This window comes from Cibotium barometz, chromosome 9 (genome assembly GCF_041138505.1).
Source record: "Cibotium barometz isolate CiBa-2024 chromosome 9, ASM4113850v1, whole genome shotgun sequence".
Classification (NCBI taxonomy): domain Eukaryota; kingdom Viridiplantae; phylum Streptophyta; class Polypodiopsida; order Cyatheales; family Cibotiaceae; genus Cibotium; species Cibotium barometz.
Genome location: NC_141054.1, coordinates 29,760,957 through 29,780,296, shown reverse-complemented (window position 1 = coordinate 29,780,296; position 19,340 = coordinate 29,760,957). Strand labels below are relative to the sequence as shown.

The 19,340-nt window shown below is 44.6% G+C and overlaps 1 protein-coding gene across 2 annotated transcripts in view; it reads right to left on the bottom strand.

Moving 5' to 3' along the window:
• LOC147635436 (Tetratricopeptide repeat (TPR)-like superfamily protein) overlaps window positions 1–19,340 on the bottom strand; it is a 136,830-nt gene that overhangs the window by 8,417 nt on the left and 109,073 nt on the right. Inside the window, exons 18-26 of one of the 2 annotated variants that reach the window (XR_015266647.1) lie at window positions 14,360–14,470; window positions 14,169–14,265; window positions 13,920–14,013; window positions 13,441–13,632; window positions 13,209–13,319; window positions 12,909–13,079; window positions 12,623–12,781; window positions 3,430–3,700; window positions 3,106–3,270 (exon numbers count right to left, since the gene is read on the bottom strand). Coding sequence is in view for 1 of the 2 variants with exons in the window: in XM_086802698.1 (XP_086658824.1) it covers window positions 3,106–3,270; window positions 3,398–3,700; window positions 12,623–12,781; window positions 12,909–13,079; window positions 13,209–13,319; window positions 13,441–13,632; window positions 13,920–14,013; window positions 14,169–14,265; window positions 14,360–14,470 (1,403 nt within the window). In the remaining variant the exon portion in view is untranslated. Of the gene's footprint in view, window positions 1–3,105; window positions 3,271–3,397; window positions 3,701–12,622; window positions 12,782–12,908; window positions 13,080–13,208; window positions 13,320–13,440; window positions 13,633–13,919; window positions 14,014–14,168; window positions 14,266–14,359; window positions 14,471–19,340 lie in introns of both variants that reach the window. The other variant, XM_086802698.1, reaches the window with a different exon arrangement.

Genomic DNA, 19,340 nt, shown 5'->3' with positions numbered 1-19,340 from the left:
TGGGTTGTGGTAGATCGTTTGACAAAAATGGCTAGATTTTTACCGACCCGGAAGACCATTATAGCTACGCAATTAGCAAGGCAGTTTATCGAGCAATTGTTTAGACTGTACGGGTTACCACAGGACATAGTTAGTGATAGGGACTCTAAGTTTACGAGTGATTTTTGGAAACTTGTTTTTGAGAAGTTGGAAACAACTTTAAATTTGAGTTCCTCAGATCATCCTCAATCTGATGGCCAGACTGGCAGACTGAGTGGTGAGCTGAGTTAGGGATAGACTAACGGGCGGGCACCCAAGTATGGACGAGCGGGCGCACAAGTGTGGACGCCCGATGACCAGCCAAGAGCCTATAAAAGGGTGGCCAAGGTTAGTCATTAGTCATATAGAGTCTCGCGTGATTTGTGAGAGCTCTATGGTCAGGAGCCTGGATCTAGTGCAGACGTGCACCTGCTTCATGCAGCCGAGGCCGGCACCCGCGAGGGTAGCTTCGTGGCAGTATGGGACGTCTTGAGGTAGAGATTGGTCGGTACGTCCATCTAGTTAGCTCAGCTCATGGCTCGGTGGAGACAACCAAGTCTTGTGGGTTTGCCCACGGCTGTCGAGGTTGGGAGGTGAGTCAGGCCTGCACCCCCTTCTTGTTTGTTTGTTTTGTTTGCAGGTTTCGAGTCTCGTATCAGGAGCGTTCTACGAGGAGATCCTATGGGGATTTGACACTGCCACAGTTCAAGGACTCATGGCCTAGCACGAACTATGTGCGATGACACCGAAGGGATATTTCTTGGTGGTATGGAAGCTAGGGCTTACTACACGAGTGAGCTAAGTGTCTCTGATGCTCTCCACCCTCGTCACTGTCACTGTGCAGGTAACGGGTTGCTCTATTTGTAAGGCTCCCTATATGAGGAGTAGCCATTGTGTTGAGCACCCAGGTGCCCAACAGTCCCCAATTCTGGTTGGGAGACAACTTACATAGACTTCGCACCATGGCTAATATGGTTCCAGTCGGGTGATGTGATCGGTTTGGTCCATTTGGACCAGTCGTAGAGTGGCCAACATTGCGCGACCTACAAAACAACTAACCCTGGATGCTATATATATAGACTAGTTTGGCAATCTTCATGTCATATATCGAGATCAACAACTTTAGATCTATATTCACTGCATTGTGCCCCCTTGTATGTGCATGACATCCTCTGTCCAGAGCCTACCTAGATCACCATCAAGCTCCTTGCTGGAGCGCACAAATGGGCACATGCCATCAATTTGTAACTTTGGTTTGCAACGGTAATTCAACCATTTTCTCCATCTCTCTTGCTTCGAGTTCTTTGTCTTGTGATCAAGCTCCGTTTAGTGTATATTCTTGCGTCGTATCAAAGCCCAAGCTCTAGACAAGCTTACGGGCAAGTGGTTCTTCGGGAACACATTTTGAGAAATGGCACAACCAGCAACCGCAAGGGCCAACCAACTACACACTCTGCAAGTTCAAGAAGATAAGGTCCATTCTGGATTCTTATATGAGTTGTGGGAGACAGCTATTGGGGTTGATATGAAGCTAGGTCCAACTCAGGATGGAAGATCCATTGCAAACAATACCACCAAATCCAGCTCTTGCTTTGGTGTGGAGGGGGAGGAACGCAGGTACTTTGTGTGCCATCATCACCATCGCCACAAGTTCTGTGATAACTCTGATTCAGCATACGACTATGGGGGTAGAGGCTTGGATGGTTCTACAGAACCGGCATGAAACAACGAATCAGACAAGGATATAGAACCTTAAGAATCAGTTAGTGTCAAAGAAGCTTTTTGATGGAGAAATAGCCTAGCAGTTCATTACGAGAATCAAAGATCTATGAGATCAGATGGCGTGCTTGGAATCAATAAATCAAGTGAAGATTTGGCACAAAGATGCACCAAGATCTTGTCCTAGAAGTACGATACCTTGGTCACCTCATTGAGCACTCAAGTGAGTAATCCTCCTCTACTTTTGGAAAGTTTAGTGCCATGCTCATGGAGGAGAAGATGCGTCAGAAGAGTAGGGTAATGCGGCATAACCAATCGTGACCTGAGGGTTCACTTTGATTGGACTACCGGTACAATCATCTTGGATGCAAGTGGCAATGTCCTTTGGAGAGCACAAGGCGCAACAATCTGTATGAGTCATCAGCGTTTCCTGCACATATGGATGTGGGACCTAGCAAGCTATGGCATGAAAGATTTGGGCAGGCACTTGGCTCATAGTTGCTGTCATACGCCATACGACACAGTTGTATGGTACGGTACCTCCCCCCCCCCCCCCCCCCCCCCGCGAAAAAAAAGTTTTAACCGTTGCTTTTTTTTTGGGAAAAAATGGCTGTTTTGGCTGTTTATGGCTTGGGTAAACTTTATCTTGGTTTGCCAAGTGCAGAAACCAGGGCCTTCAAATTTATTAAGTTTGAAAGAGTTCAACTCTTCTTTTATTCAGCTCTCCCATATCCCACCACTTATTGTCCCCTAAACCTGGCATAGTAGGATCTAGATTTTTCAACTTGTATAGTCTGAGATCTTAGCTTTCACTTTTCAGTTTTATTTTATTGTTGCTTTTTCTTATTTCATCCATGATGAGATTTCATGGACACTATGTACACATCGTTTTGGTCTCATAGACCCTTTGGGTCTTTTGAAGACGTTAATATAACTTTCTTCCTTTCACCCCCCCGCCCCCCGCCCCCCCACACACACACAAACACATGCAACTCAAGGAAAGTCATTGAAAGACGAGTTATTGTTCTCTGATAAACTGGTTTTTTAGCAAATTTTAAAATTTGTGTGTAAAGTGGTTAGGGGATGGAAGTCCCGACGTACAGGTCATGGGGACCTCTGCTCATTACAGCCAAGAGCAACACAATGAATAAAGTGATGGGCTTACAAACCCGTGATGAAAACCCCTCTTAAAAAAAAAAGATCCGCATGTATGAAACTTTTTGCAGTACTCAGTTTTATCAAACCAAGCTCATGTGTTTTATACATGGCATACTAGCCATGGTCATGCATTTCATGTGATGTTCTGTTAAAAGCAATTATTCACACTACACAGTTTTAACAGGCCCTCTGCAGAGAAGTCGTCGTTACCTTTTCTTTTGGAGCCCTCTCTTGTGCATGAAATTTGAAAACTGGACCTGTTGTCACATCGATCAATGGCTCACTGCTGCTTGGAGGTCCCAACCTGACATTGCTAACAAACTCAGGATACATACATACAGCTCCTTCACGCTGCTCCTCATTTGAATCGGCATCCTAAAACCACCCATGCACATGGTTGGATCAATATAAAACCCTCAGTCTCCTTGCACCATCACTGCTAAAAAGGCTAGCCTTTCATTGCATCTATTAATAATCAGTCAAATGCATGTCAGAGGGTTACCAATAGCTGGAAGAAAAGTGACAAAGTCTGACCAGCTGGTAGCAACTGTGATGGGCTCACGGATGCAGAGAGGAAAGCAGCATCTCTCTGGCTGAAGTCGGTCATTTTCTCTTTAGAAGCATTGCATTCTGTAACTGGTGGCAGTAATGGTGCAATCTGCCACCTATTTCCAATACATGACACTTGCCGTAGCCAAAAGCTCTCAGTGTTGTGTTTATTTGCAATATCAAGTCGTAACAGGTACTGCTCAAGTTGTAGCAGACATGGAGATATATGAACAGACACTTGCAATGATGAGAAAACCTGCAAAAGAAAATAAGTTAAAAAATAAGCAAAGCACAATAAAAGCTTTGAGATACTCGTAAGAAGGCAGTGCCTCAACTAGAAGGGGATGAAAGGCCAGTTGTGCTGCAGAGCTTCAGCTCTTCAGTCAAATACATGCAAGCTGTAACCCCTCTTTAATCTAGATCTCCCCTCTCTACAACTCTTGTTTAGAACAGCCCCCCTGTTCTTTCTGCACATGCAAGGCCTGCATATGCATCGTTTCTTCCAAACACACCCATTCTGCCCCTGCATATCCCTGAAATGGTGCCCCACTCCTTAATCGTCTTCTATCTTGCCTGTTCCTTGGAAAGACGATCTTGACCATTTGCAAATGACAAAAATGGCTAGTGTCAGTCATCTTCCAAAAAAAAACTCAGGCGTAGCTACACGAAACATGGATGGAAACTGAAAAAGGCGAAGAGTGTCACCAGTAAGGACACTATGGAACGTGGCCTCTTGTCTGAATGTCACCAGTAGGGACCCTACACTGCTGACTTTTTTAAATCCTTGTTTGGAATCATGAATGGTGTACAAGTCCAAACTGCACTGCCTGTACTGTAGCTGAACTGAATGCCAATGAAGAACATAAAGAAGAGAGAGACTGAATTCATTCCTCAATCAATGGGAAAGCCCCTTTTTATACAAATTTTCATGGCTCCAAGGCCCTTCTTAAAATCCCTTTGCATGTGGGATAACTCGCAACACTTTTGTCCATGGACAGCCTAGCCCTCTACAGGTGCCCCGGGTGCTAAGAGTTCACCGTCCCAGTGAACAAGCAGAAAAAACGCTTCCATTCATGTGTATACCCATCAAACTACCACATAGCCAAGTGCACAAGATGGCCATCATCAATTACATGAGCATGAGAAGGTGGAGTCAGGCTTGAGTAATCATGTTACCAAGCCATCTTCTCCCTACTACACCAAGGGCAGGTCTAACCCTCCACCCCCTTGGCTCCTAGTCTAATGCACCAAGAGCAGGTTGCACCCTCTGCCCTCTTGGCTCCTAAACTTCTCAATACACAAATGTTTGATTATGCCTAACCATACAATTGACAAAACCATATACACATGATTGAGAAGCTACATGTGTGCATGAAAATGCACCCAAGATGTGACTTAAAGCACCATGCTTATGTCCAGAAGAGGGTATCGATGATGTCCAAAACACGAATGTCGATGTTGTTATCTGCCAACCATGTGAACAGCCATGTACCAGTGGGACTATTGGCCCTTTAAATGATTCAGTGAGAGGCCATTGACTAGCAGCTCAAAGACCCATCATCAGCCCAGGTCCCCACACCATAGATTCAAAAGTGGCACTAACGCTCTGGCTGAGTGGTGGTCTTTACCAATCCCTGGAATTAAGAACTTGTGCTGGGTGGAATCCTTGTCTGTTAACGTGCACTCAAGTTGGCCCTTCAAGGAGCTATCTACCCTGTGAACAGAACATTGCAATAGTGTGCCACCTGCAAAACTGGGACCTGCTCTGCAACAGCAGGCAAGCAAACTGCAATTTCGGACCTGTGCTTGACATCAACTCACAGTGGGTGGGGGTGGCAGAAGGCAAGGGTGTGCATTTTGCAGGGTGGTAGGGGGCGATAGGGCGAGAAGCCAGGTGATATGTGCAAGGTGGGGGTAGGGTGGCGGATAAGCGCAGGCGATAGGTGGGAGGGGCGGGCGATATCTGCAGCTGTCATATGTATGTGGCGGAGGTAGGTGCGAGGGCCCGATCAGTGGGGTAGTGAGTTGGTGTGAAAATGGCCTCAACGGCCAGTTTGGTGTGAATGGCAAGGACATGATGAGCTGCCCAGGAGTGCAAGGTGTGAAGCTGTGGTGTGACATTCTGAGCACGAAGACGAGAAACCTGGAGTAGCACAGCAGAAGATGTGTGGAGGGCATCCAAGCGCACAACAAAAAATGACTAAGCTACGGCTCGAGATCTGGCCATTGTAGGTGCCCGGAACTTGTAAATAGTAAGTGTGAAACTGATAAATTGATCTGTTTTTCATAGACAAGGTGAGTGAAATTTAAATATTAGCTTTCCCCTTTATGCAATTCGGCTGATTTTTCAGGTTATAAAAGAAAGCCTTCCCTCCCACAAATCACACACACAAACCCCTTACAGTAAACCAGAGCTGCCCATGGCACTCCGCTCCTTAACTCCAGCGATCAGCCACTTGTCATCAGCACTCTGCTACGGGATGTAAAGCCAACATGATCAAACAGGGCTGTACTGTTGTGTATGGATGTCTGCCTATGCAAGGCTGATTTACTTTATGTGCAAAAAGATAGGGAAGTGTGTGGTGTTGAAGGCTTGAAGACCCTTGTCTTGAGAATATTGGAGACTCTTGTATAAGTTGGAGGTGGACCTATCGGTCCACTCAATGCTTCTAGGCAGAAAAAAGTCTAGAGGCCTTTGCAATGAAGGTGGTATGTGCAATTCCTTAAAATGGGTCTACTACGCCATGAAGGGCCCCCATATCTTTGACTACACAATTAAGAAAAAGAGCCCCCCCCCCCCCCCCCCCCCCCCCCCCCCTTTATGCAATTCGGCCTTTGCAATGAAGGTGGTATGTGCAATTCCTTAAAATGGGTCTACTACGCCATGAAGGGCCCCCATATCTTTGACTACACAATTAAGAAAAAGAGGCACCCCCCCCCCCCCCCCCCCCCCCCTTTTATGCAATTCGGCTGATTTTTCAGGTTATAAAAGAAAGCCTGCCCTCCCACAAATCACACACACAAACCCCTTACAGTAAACCAGAGCTGCCCATGGCACTCCGCTCCTTAACTCCAGCGATCAGCCACTTGTCATCAGCACTCTGCTACGGGATGTAAAGCCAACATGATCAAACAGGGCTGTACTGTTGTGTATGGATGTCTGCCTATGCAAGGCTGATTTACTTTATGTGCAAAAAGATAGGGAAGTGTGTGGTGTTGAAGGCTTGAAGACCCTTGTCTTGAGAATATTGGAGACTCTTGTATAAGTTGGAGGTGGACCTATCGGTCCACTCAATGCTTCTAGGCAGAAAAAAGTCTAGAGGCCTTTGCAATGAAGGTGGTATGTGCAATTCCTTAAAATGGGTCTACTACGCCATGAAGGGCCCCCATATCTTTGACTACACAATTAAGAAAAAGAGCCCCCCCCCCCCCCCCCCCCCCCCCCCCCCCCCCCCCCCCCCGCGGATTGGCTAAAAATAGGCTCCTTAAGGCATAGTCAAAACAAACGGCCATTTCAGTCCCTAGAAACACGTTTCTCTCCGTTTCCATGGCCGTTTCTCATTCCCCAAGTGATTTTGTCACAGGAAACAGTCATTTCCTCCCCTAAAAACTCGTTTCCCTGTTTCCACTCCTGGAACGTTTCCATTCCCGTTTCTTGTTTCTAGTGACTATGCCTTAAGCTTAGAACCTCCGCTTAATTTCTATCCATCCTCACTTGGAGAGCTACTACATTACTACAGATAAACATGCTTGCTTTTGGAGGTGGTTATGAGCATCACAAAAGAAAACAAAAAAATATACTTTTCCATGGTTGATTCAGCATGGTGGCTGGTATGGTCCTAAAGGTCTTAACGTGGCTAAGTAGATAGATGAGTTTACACTGATGCCTAGAACATGGACATTTGAGGTAACGACTCACTTACGGATTACTTTCTTCTCTCTCTCTCTCTCTCTCCACACACACACACACACCCGGCGCACCACACAGATCTTGCTAGTTAGTTAACGATTCTCCTTTTCTCCAAGCTCATCCCAATGGGAGTAGGGCGAGGTGATGAAGGACCCTAATGTCCATCGGCTGAGGTAAGTGGGATATGAACTTGAGACCCTACACTCAAAAGTCCAAATACTTATAGCCTCACAAATGACTTGTGATTACTTTGGGTGAAGATCGGATTGAAAAGATCTAATTACTTAATTTGCCACCTACATAAGTGAGAACTGGATCATAATCACAGTTCTGCACTCGAGAACTCCCAGGGAACAAAGACACAAGCATGGCCTAGGTTTCACTCTAGCCAGACACATTGACAATGGGCTTTGGTAGTGGACGAATAGCACAGCTTGATGTAGGTCTAGCCTCAAGCTCTGGACCATAGTTGAATCAAAATGTGTTTCATAATGTTCGAGACCATATGAAACGTTTCACTCATGGTTGTTTCTCGTACCGGTGTGAACCTATTCGTACCATACGGTTCGTATGGTACGGTTCCGTATGATATCGTACGGTACGAGCCTCCCCTCCCCAACAACCTTGAGAAAAAAATTCCAAATGCTCAAAAAAAAAAAAATCCTGCTCAATGAAGATCCCAAATGCCCGCAATACTTCACAACTTTCGTGTCCACTTAGTATTCCATATGGGCTTGCTGAGAGACCTAAGAAATCTGGTAAGGTAGATAGGTAGTGTACACTCGATTGGTAAGATGAGGAGAGAATCTTGCTACATCACTTGGAGATCCCTACTTGTAAGATTGGTAGTATACACTCAATTGGTAAGATGAGGAGAGAATCTTGCTACATCACTTGGAGATCCCTACTGGTATAGGTAGGCTAGACAATCAGATCCTCCAGTTATGTACGAGGGAGAAGATTTGGATAGGGCCATTTTGATCTACAGAGGAGTCCGTAAACCTATCAACCTAGATGTACTGCCCGTATCTATGCAAGATTGGTCCCTTAGTCAAAGACACTACATTGGGAGACCTTTTGTATCGCATTACCCATGCAAGCTCTTTTTTGGAGACAATTGGGAGATCCAACTGGGAGAGACACGTCTCCATGTTGTGGTTCCTCGAGCACTATGGACTCCTCCCCCGCCAAGATTCCCTCACAATCAAGCTTGAAGCTCCATAGTTTGTAAGTATTAAAGTATTTTATCGTATGGTATCCCAAAATTTCATATCGTACCAAAAATTCCCGTACGGTATCGTATTTTCGTATCGTGACAACGATGATTTCACTATTTCAAATGCGTTTCTTTCTGTGCTTTGAATAAATGGTTTTTATTCTTTGGTTTTTGTAAGGCTTATAATAAAACATAGATTGCATGTGAGGTGGATCTGTGCTCCTTGCAACTGCTTGAAGCCCACCCAATACCTACACATAGCTTTCCATACCTCCTCATACTTGTATGTACTTCTCCAAACTTGCAGTTGTTGTTGTTGTTAGGAGTTGCTTCTTGCTGTTCTATGCTATGGTTTGTGCTTCCCTTGCTTCACAGAGGCAAGACCAAATTTTCCCTTAATTTCTAATGCTCTAATGATTGATATAATATTTTACAAATATCTCTAGATTGCCAAAACACCACAAAAATACAGCAATGAATTTGTGAAATTGGAAATCATTGTCTACGATGACTTATTTCTTTGTGAAATTTTCGGGAATTAGTAATGTTAGACAATTGGACCCAATGTGATTCCAATTTCACAAATTATTAATGATTTGTTATCAATGGTACTATTGATGATCTCAATTCTCAAATATGATAGTGAATGTTTTACATTGCACTCCTAAGGATTATTTTAGCATCATCTATGTGTTTTACTATCTAAAAATGACACACTTCTATATGAACTAGGGTTAGGCTACACTTTTTTATACCGTGCGAAACTGTTACGTAAAGTTTAAAAAGGGTTTGAAACTTACGAACTGTTTTTGAAGCTGTTTTTCAAAACCTGGCTTTGAAACTCCGGTCTTCGAGGGAGGCTACATCGGAGCGGGTGGGGGGGGAAGCCACACCACAGGTCTGCAATGCGAAATTAGCCTAGAGTCCTGTTAAGGCCCAGGCTCCAAGTGGAGAGGAGAGCAATGCAGCATTACTGCATCCGGCCAAAGTTGCATGTGAGACGCTCTTAACACCCTCATTGCATGTGTATAAGGTCCTTTCAACCAGAGAGGATGCTCTCTACTGGAGGAGTCACCGAACCCTAGATAACCTTGCTGCAGTGAGCCCACCATACGTGCCAAGCTACAATACTGCTAATAAGCTACCGTCTCTTGTCCGCATGGGTCTCTCGGGTCCAAAGAGCTGCCGGAAGGGATAGCCATGATTCGGCCATGGGCGAGCTAAGGTCCTAGACCTTAGGCGTCCTCCTCAAAGACCTTACTCCATGACCCAAGCAATGTTCCCCCGAGTGATGGTCCACAGTGTGTTGAACTTGGAGGTGAGCAGGCATAGAATTCTCCACCAAACTTTCCATGCCTTTGGGGAATTTCAAAGGCAATGACACTGAGAATCCCAAGGGTTCCACACCGGCTGCTGTGGTTGGATGGCCTGCGATGGCTAACCATGTGTCCACCGTGAGGCTCCAATGGGAGGAAGATGGTAATCCTCCTATTGCGGAAGCTATCTATTAACTCTCACCAAAAGTGAAAGAAAGAGGATCACTCAATGACCGGAGTATGCACGGTTTAGGCTCCAGAGGAGTCTACACCCTAGCTCTCATGTGGGAGAGAAACACCATAGCCAAGAAAGCTTGAAAACTTGATTATGATTAGCAAAGTGAAACATTTGATAGGTATCCATAGTTGACATTTGTACCTCCTACCTTTACACACTACCACTTATTAATGTCCCCCATACTTGGGTAACCTCCCAAGCCCATGGCCTTGGCCCCATTATTGTAGACAGCCCTTAGGCACTTTCTTTTACAAACCATCCCCACCCATAGGTTTCATTCTCAAAACCTTTCATCAAATAGACAATCAAAGCTTATGACATCGATCCATGTATGGATTGTTTAGACAGTTGAAGAAGGTGCAAGGGCTGGCAAACGGCTGTACAGCTGGTCCCAGGGTTGATATAGCAAGGATTGGATGTGGGCCATGGGTTAGCCTTAAAAGATATGTTTTGAGAAGGATAATGTTTGTGCGACATGGGCCAAAAGGGTTGGTATAGCAAGAATTGGATGTGTGCCATGGGTTTAGCCTTAAGGGACATGTTTTGAGAAGGAAAACGTTTTGTATGACAGAACTTTCCCGGTCGGGCTAGGATCACTTGACGTCCATAGACCTTAGGTTGTGGATGGCATCTAGCCAATTGACCACCAAAAGCTCAAATGCATGGGTGATGGGTGATTGGGATTTGTTGACTCCCTAAAAGCTACATGGGTGTGGTCTACTTGCAATTGCAGGTGATCAGAAGTTCTCGGTATCGACTATGACATTGAGTTGTGATATGGTGTTTTGAGTGAAAAGCTCTCGAAGCCCCTGTTAATCTTTGTATTTGGATTCCATGGTGGAATATAGTTGTCAAGAAGAAAAGAAGGGGTGGGGGGAGGGAGCTTCTATTGGCCCCACTGTGGTGTGCAACACACAAAATACTCTCCCATTTACTATAAGGGATCTCTCGTGGATGTAGCAGTCCTCCAGCCCTAAGATGCTCAACCACTGGGGATGTCGTAGTATCTAGTCCATACTATGCATGATGGAGTTGATGATTTATTCTCTTGTGGATGACTACCATGAGGCACTTTCTTATAAGGTGAATTTGGACATGTTCTTGGATTCATCTAGGTATATATATTGGTTTTTTGTATTACACGTACCCGCTTTGTGACAGCTAGAAACTTGTATTTGTTTCCTCCTTTCTACGAGCCTTTAATGCCAAATAGAATACATTAGCTGCATCTGTGTGTGTGTGTGTGTGTGTGCGTGTGTCTGTGCACACGCGCCTTAGGTAAAGTTAAAATTCCTTGAGTACTCCATGCCACCCACCACTGTTATAGTCTCACTCACTTACTAGTAAATTAAACACTACTACTCTATATGTTACTTGGGGGCAGTCGCTTGGCTTTTCCAGTCTCATCCGCAGCTTTTCTATGAGGGCAATGATATAGACACTGCTATTTTCATTCGTAGAGGTATTGCCCAGCATGATTTGTTGCAGGATGTCCCTCACTCACATTATACACCCCCCAGTCAAAGGATTGACACCAGTTGGAAGATTGTTACCAGTTGGAAGATTGTTACCAGTATTACAGCATGGCAATATCTGGAGAGCTAGATGCATGGAGGCTACTGAGGGTGTCCAGATTTTTGAGTCTCAGTGCATTAGCAGTGATATCATCCATACTCTCATGGCTACTTGGGCTCATATTCAGGGGTCCTCTCATTCCGCGCATGCAAAGCGTGTTGTATTTCTACGGGAGTGGGACCATGGCATTTTCTTTCCCTCTAGTCCCACAGGTCTTTCATGGCACCATGATGCTCCTCAGTGGTTGAGATCACCTTGCATATTGGGGTGATTCTATTCTATTCTGGCTCATAGCTGTGATTGTTGTATGCCTTTTTTCGTACTTGATAGAAGTCTCTTTCCTTTATAAAAAAAAGGGGGGCATCCCATGCTTGGCCAGCCCACAGGAGGCACACACATCTGCATTGGCCGTGGGAGGGGCCAGTAGGATCCCACTCTGCCTAGCCAACCTTGCTCCCCAAAAGACCAACCTCAGGGGGAGTGAAGATGTGAGGGGTACCACTACACTATTTATGTCCTTTCAACTTCCACATCTACACAAGTGGAATAACTAGCACCTCCACCACCCTCTTGCAACTTGCATCATTCACGCGGGAGTTGCACCTTCTACCACCATCAAATGCATTTAAACATTGTATATAGATGCCTGAAAACTCTTGATTTTTCTCAACTTGTTCTAGGACCAAGAGATAGCCATGCAACATCAAAAGCGGTCTCATTGCATGGAAAAATCACAAATCTTCTTAAGAGTCATGCACACATGTTGCCCTCTTCTAGTCCACCAAGATTCATTGCAGACAATTACAAAGAAATATTTGAACGGTTACACTGCTCAAACCAAAAAAAAAAGCATTCAAGCAGTACATTTGGAAGAACAATGTTCGGCAGTGACCAAGAAGTGTTGAATTAGAACTTCGGCTTACTTGGAGAGTATGACTCATTCTAACTGTGCGATACTCTAGCCCAGTAGCTATCTTGTTTGCCTCGTAATAAAGAACATTGTTGAGCAGCAAAATGCCCGCCTCTCTTGCATGCAGCCAAAGTGGCCACAGCAAAGTAGATTTGCCTTCCAGAACAACCGTCTGAATGCACAAGAGAGAGCATGCAATCAGTACTAGCATTTCTACGACTGTTCTGCTAATGTTTTTCCTTAAAACAAAGGCATCAATCAACCGAGTGCCCTCTAAGGAAAAAGCACCACAAACTAACCTGTGGAAAAGCGTATATGGAGGCATTGGCAATATCTTCAAAGTACAACTCTCCCCCATTCTGCTGCTTTTCCATGGAAGGGGCTTCAAGGCAGCTAGGAAACTCTGCATCAAGATCTTCCATATCTCCCACCAGAAGGATTCCTGGCTGGCTTGTGCAAAACTTCAAGTTCTGGCCTCCACATCAGGAAGATAAATAGTCAGATTCACGGTTTTATGTAAATATGAGTGTTCTACAGATCCGGAGCATTCTAAATGACTTCATAATTGAAAGATAAGAGAACATAGTAGCCTAATGAACCTTTATTGCAACATTGGATGTGTTTGACAGCTCCAAGACGACACGGTGTAGCTCGCCTGAATTGACTTTCTCTGGCATTCCATGCAAGGACACCTCCAGCCTAGGCATATGCTGAAAAGAGATTGGTGGACTAAAATGGTGCAACACAAAAAAATACTTCATGCCCAACACAAACATATATTTTAATCACAGTTCCCGTATATCAAACAAGCTACCTTCTCAAATCCCATACCTCACGAACAAGAAACTTGAGGCGCTGATGAGGTGGGTAAACATGTGGTTTAACACGCCTGCCTTTCCTGGTTTTCGTCTTAGTGCCTCCCAGTGTGAAAATTTGATACCCTCTTACTATACCGGACAGGGTCCATTTGACACCCAGAATGCTCAAAATCCCTTGTTCATAGGGTACCACATTCAAATGCACCTGCATACCAACCAAACAATTCACTAGACTGTCAGATCCATCAGAATGATAGAGACCAGACATCCATGGCCCCACGCTAGACATCCTCAGACAGACAGACACGGAGACAAGTAACCAAGACATACGGAGATATCCAGATGCACCATGGACCAAGAGACTCTTGTTTAAAAGACTAACGCTACAGGTGACAGAAATCTAGGTATAGTCCAAAACCACAGTAGATGCAGAACCAGTTAAACAAGCAAAGAACACCTATGGAGTATAATAACAAAGGATGTGAGGTGTACCATATACTTCTCCCCTGCTATCATTGTGAAGGATTCCTCAGATACCATAACAGATGGATTTTGCTGCCCATCAAGGTATTGGCTTCCTTCATCCCTGTACATTGAAATTTAATACCAAGGAATTGCAACAAATCAATGCAGGCATGATCTCTAATAGGATTGGGAAAATACCCTCTCAAGGATCAAGGGAGAGAGCCATATCAAGAACACGGGTTAGTGATGTGTGTAAGAAGTAGAATATCCTCTTGCCTGTTCATTAACTCGGGGGCTTCAATTCTTGGTAATGTTAACTGATTTGCATCGGTTTCACTGAGGACCTCCGAGTCTCCAAAAGCCTCAAGTGCTCCTGTTTCACATTGAAATCAAGAAAGAACTTTTGAGGTATAATGTAGGGCTAAGACTGTCCAGAGCTTTCAGTAGAAAATTTGCAGATGAGTTACCTTCTTTTACTCCCGAGCTTTCAGTAGAGAATTTACAGATGAGTGACACAGATGATAGATTCAAGGGAATTTGAAGGGGGTTGATGAACTCCACATCTACAGTCAAAGTTTCTGCAACGAAGCAAATCAGCTGAAAGTGAGTACAATGAACAATGATAAAAACTAAAAACACAAAGTATTATGCATCCAGTTAAACTACGGCAGTATAGTAACCAAGAAAAAGTAACATCATACATATATGCATGCACACATTTTTTTATATAGTAATTCTTATATTGCCAGTGGAAAACCTCATTGCGAGGTGAAAACCCACAAACAAAACATCATGATACAACTGAGGCCCCTATATAGGGGCCAGGGATGTGACTGCCTAGAAGCAATCAAAGGAGGCCATGTACTGCTGGTCATCTATTTGTTGCAAGGTTCGGGAGTCATGTAGAGGCTGTCTCAACAAGCATCGGAAGTAGGCGTATTCATCAAGAGGAATGTGTCCATAATGCATCTGATTTCTATTTTGCCATATTGTCCACAGTGCCCAAAAAGTAGTCCACGCGAAGAATACCCCAAGTTTGGTATATTGTTGTGGAATCCGAGCGAAAAGCCAAAATGTCTTCCCAGGGAATCGCGTGCGATGATGCCTTGATAGTCTGTCCAGGAGGGCACAAGAGAAATCACAATACCATAGCAAATGGGGCACTGTCTCATCGCATAGCATACAACGGTTACATCTTGCCGTCGCGATGTGCCTCTTTTCCAAGAATACACTAGCACGCAACAAAACTCCCACAATGCATCTCATAAGGAACAATCTTCCTTTCAATGGCAAATCATTTTTCCATATGCTCCTCAAACAACCACCCCACCATCTATCTGTTTTGTGCATTGTCCAAAGTGCATCAGCATGATCCGCAATCCAAGGAGGAGTAAGCAATTTGATATAGACAATTTTAGCTGTTAGTTCATGTAAGCCTCTAGCTTGTGGTGGAGCGACCCGCTAGTCCTTCAAACGCTCCTCATGATTCAACGGAGGCCCTAGCTGAAGAGGCTGTAAGAGGGTGCGTATGAGAAGCCATAGAGGCCTATAGTGCATGCCTAACCCATACCTCCGGCATACCGCTGGGAAGGAAATAACATAGCTTTCATCATTGACCACATCCACCCACGAAACGTACACCCTTTTGTGACAGGAAGAAAGCTTTCGGCGGCTCAAGAAGGCCTAAAGGAGCATGAAACAGCTTGGAATTTTTCCTCTAAAGTGCCCGAAAACCACCTCCCAGTAATCTATGGTCCATGCACCAAATGTGGTGGACTGCAAAGTGGTGGTGCACATGGCTGCTAACATCTGTGCCCATGGCTGTTTTTGAGCTGCAAAATCAGTGAGTAAAATGGCTTTCCTTGCAATAACATGAGGACGAAGGTTGAGAATGTTCACACCCCCATGATTTCTTGGCATACATAGCTTGTCCTTTCGCAGCAATATGAAGCCTTTAGTATTGTGCATAGTTTTCCAAAGTATCTCTAGTATAGCACGCATGTACTCATCAAGTGCTTCTTTGGCCAAGCAAGCAACAACAAGAAGAATTGTATGTATGCAATGAGAATGGACTGCACAATACGAAGTCTAACATGTAAAGGCCATGTGGCCAACTTCCAATACTGCAATTTAGCATTTATTCTTTGCAAAACCCAATCAGCCTGGTGTTTGAACAACGTGTGCCATGCAAGTGGGTAATCCAAATGTCTAACCAGCTGATTGGAGGGAACAAGAGCCCCTGGCCACAAGACACTGTGCCAAGCTGTCAAATCCCCACGGATCCCCTCGTGATCGATCTTGGTTCGAAACTCGAATCCTGCAAACAAACGAACAACAAACAAGCAAGGGGGTGCAGGCCTGACTCACCTCCCAACCATGACAGTCGTGGGCAAGCCCACAGTCTTGGCTGTCCCCACCGAGCCACGAGCTGAGCCAACTAGGTTGACGTACCGACCAATCTCCTCCTCGTGACGTCCCATACCGCCACGAAGCTGCCCTCGCGGGCCTCGAGATTGCTGCCGGCCTCGGCTGCATAAAGCAGGTGCACGTCTGCACTAGATCCAGGCTCCAAGACCATAGAGCTCTCACAAACTCGCGAGACTCTCTATATTCAATAACTAACCTTGGCCACCCTTTTATAGGCTCTTGGCCAGTCATCGGGTGTCCACACTTGGCCGCCCGCCCGTCCATACTTGGGTGCCCGCCCGTTAGTATATCCCTAACTCAACTCGTCAATTAGCCTGCCTAGTTCCAAGCTTCCCCAAGCCTCGAAACTAGTCTTGCATGCGTATAGCACACGGTAGATACCCACTGTGCACATGACATACTCCCCTTCCTCTAAGAGCTCACTCCTGAGCTCACTAAAAAGCCAGGGTAATCTCTCTGAAGAGAAGTCAATGTCTGACATGTAGCGTCCTCCTCAACACGATCCTTCCACTTGATCTTGTATTCCGTGATAAGCGTATGACGCAATCTTCATTCACGAAAGCCAAGAATCTTTTCAGGTTCGTGCGGAACCATAGTTGTTTCTCGTACACGTACGAACATATTCGTACGGTACGAGTTAGGTTTTTTTTTTCCCCCAAATTTTTTTTCCTTGAAAAAAAATTTCCAAATGCTAAAAAAAATAGAAACCCTGCTTTACGAAGATCCCAAATGCTCGCAATACTTCGCAACTTTCGTGTCCACTCAGTATTCCATATGGGGTTGTGGAGAGACCTAAAAAATCTAGTGAGGTAGACTGGTAGTGTACACTTGATTGGTAGGATGAGAGAATCTTGCTACATCACTTGGGGATCCCTGGTATAGGTAGGCTAGACAATTAGATTCTCAAGTTATGCACAAGGGAGAACATTTGGACATGGCCATTTTGATCTAGAGAGGAGTCCCTAAACTTATCACCCTAGATGCACTCCTCGTATTTGTGCAAGGACGGTCCCTTAGTCATAAACGCTACACTGGGAGACCTTTGGTATTGCATTACCCATCCAGGTTCTTTTTTGGAGACAATCGGGAGATCCAACCGGGAGAGACACATATCCATGTACTTGTTTCTCAAGCACTGTAGACTCCTCCCCTCCCAACCTTCCCTCACATTCAAGCTTGAAGCTCCATAGCTTGTAAGTGTAAAAAATAAAAACCGTATTTTATCGTACCGTATCCCAAAATTTCATATCGTACCGAATATTCCCGTACGGTATCGTACCGTACGATATCATATTTTCGTACCGTGACAACTATGTGCGGAACAAATGTCATGTCCTGGACATCTATAATTTCTTGAGGAGTAACTAACTGATTTGCTCCACCCACTACTTCCTTAAGTCTACTGACATGAAATACAGGATGAACTTTCACATGAGAAGGCAAATCCAATTCATATGCAACTGAACCAATCCGTCGTGTAATACGAAATGGTCCACAGTATCTAGGGGATAATTTCGGAGATCTACCTGTTCATAAAGTCTCGGAATCTTTCGGAACTCGCAAATACACCATCGTTCCTTCAGAGAACTCTCTAGGTGAATGATGTCTATTAGAATAAAACCTGTCTCGGTCTTGAGCACTTCTAATAGATTCCTTCGCAACTTGTAACATTTCCTGCATATCTTGCAAAAAATTACATGCTGCATCATGCTAAAGTCCTGAGAATCCTACTGTAACAGGTGATCTTGGTTGAAAACCGTACATAAGCATGAAAGGACTAAACCCTGTACTCGTATGCTTAGTACTGTTATATGCAAATTCTAACATAGGAAGATAATCCTCCCATGAACTTTGTCTTTTGGATACATATGCTCGAAGCATATCCTCCAAAATCTGATTCACTCTTTCAGTCTGGCCTTCAGATTGAGGATGATCAGAGGAACTCAAATTCAAAGTTGTTTCCAACTTCTCGAAAACAAGTTTCCAAAAGTCACTCGTAAACTTAGAGTCCCTGTCACTGACTATGTCCTGCGGTAACCCGTACAATCTAAACAATTGCTCGATAAACTGCCGAGCTAATTGCGTAGCTGTAATAGTCTTCCGGGTCGGTAAAAATCTAGCCATCTTTGTCAAGCGATCTACCACAACCCAAATAGAATCGTGGCCTTGATGTGTTCTTGGCAATCCGGTAATAAAATCCATGGAAATACTTTCCCACTTATTACCTGGGATTTGCAAAGGATGCAACAATCTAGCCTGTCTAAAGCGTTCAGCTTTATTTGCCTGACAAATCTGACACTTGAGAACATAATCTTCTACATACCCTTTCATCTTCGGCCAATAAAAAGTGTGTTTCACTAAAGATAGTGTCCTGTGTACCCCAGGGTGTCCAGCAGAAGGGGCGTCGTGACACTCCCTCAGAATCTTGGACCTAATGTCCAGGATCTGTGGTACACAAATTTTGTCATTACGGAACAATAAACCATTCCGAATCATCCACTGACCTCCTACAGCCTGAATAGTAGACTGCTCAGTCACCGAGTCTTGGTCAATCAATGAGCTCCCGTCCTGGATCTTCTGCCAAAATGGACCAAAATAACTATCAGTCCTGCAAAGCCCTCTCAATGACTGAAATAAGTCAGTAGAAATCTCGGTGAACGACAAAGTATTCACCTCTCTAATCCGACTAAGAGCATCTGCAATATTATTCATGGACCCTTTTCGATAACGGATCTCAAAATCAAAATCTTGCATTAACTCTGCCCAACGAGCTTTCCTGTCTCTCAAATCGTCCGCATCACACATACTTCATTGACTGATGATCAGTCAATACCACAAACTTGGAGCCATATAAATAATGTCTCCAAACCTTGAGAGCATGAATCACAGCATAAAGCTCCTTCTTAAGGGTTGGCCAACGAGATTGAGTGTCATCTAGCTTTTTACTTTCAAAAGCAACCGGTCTACCATCGTGAAATAAAGCAGCCCCGATAGCATAGTCACTGGCATCAGTTTCAAGAA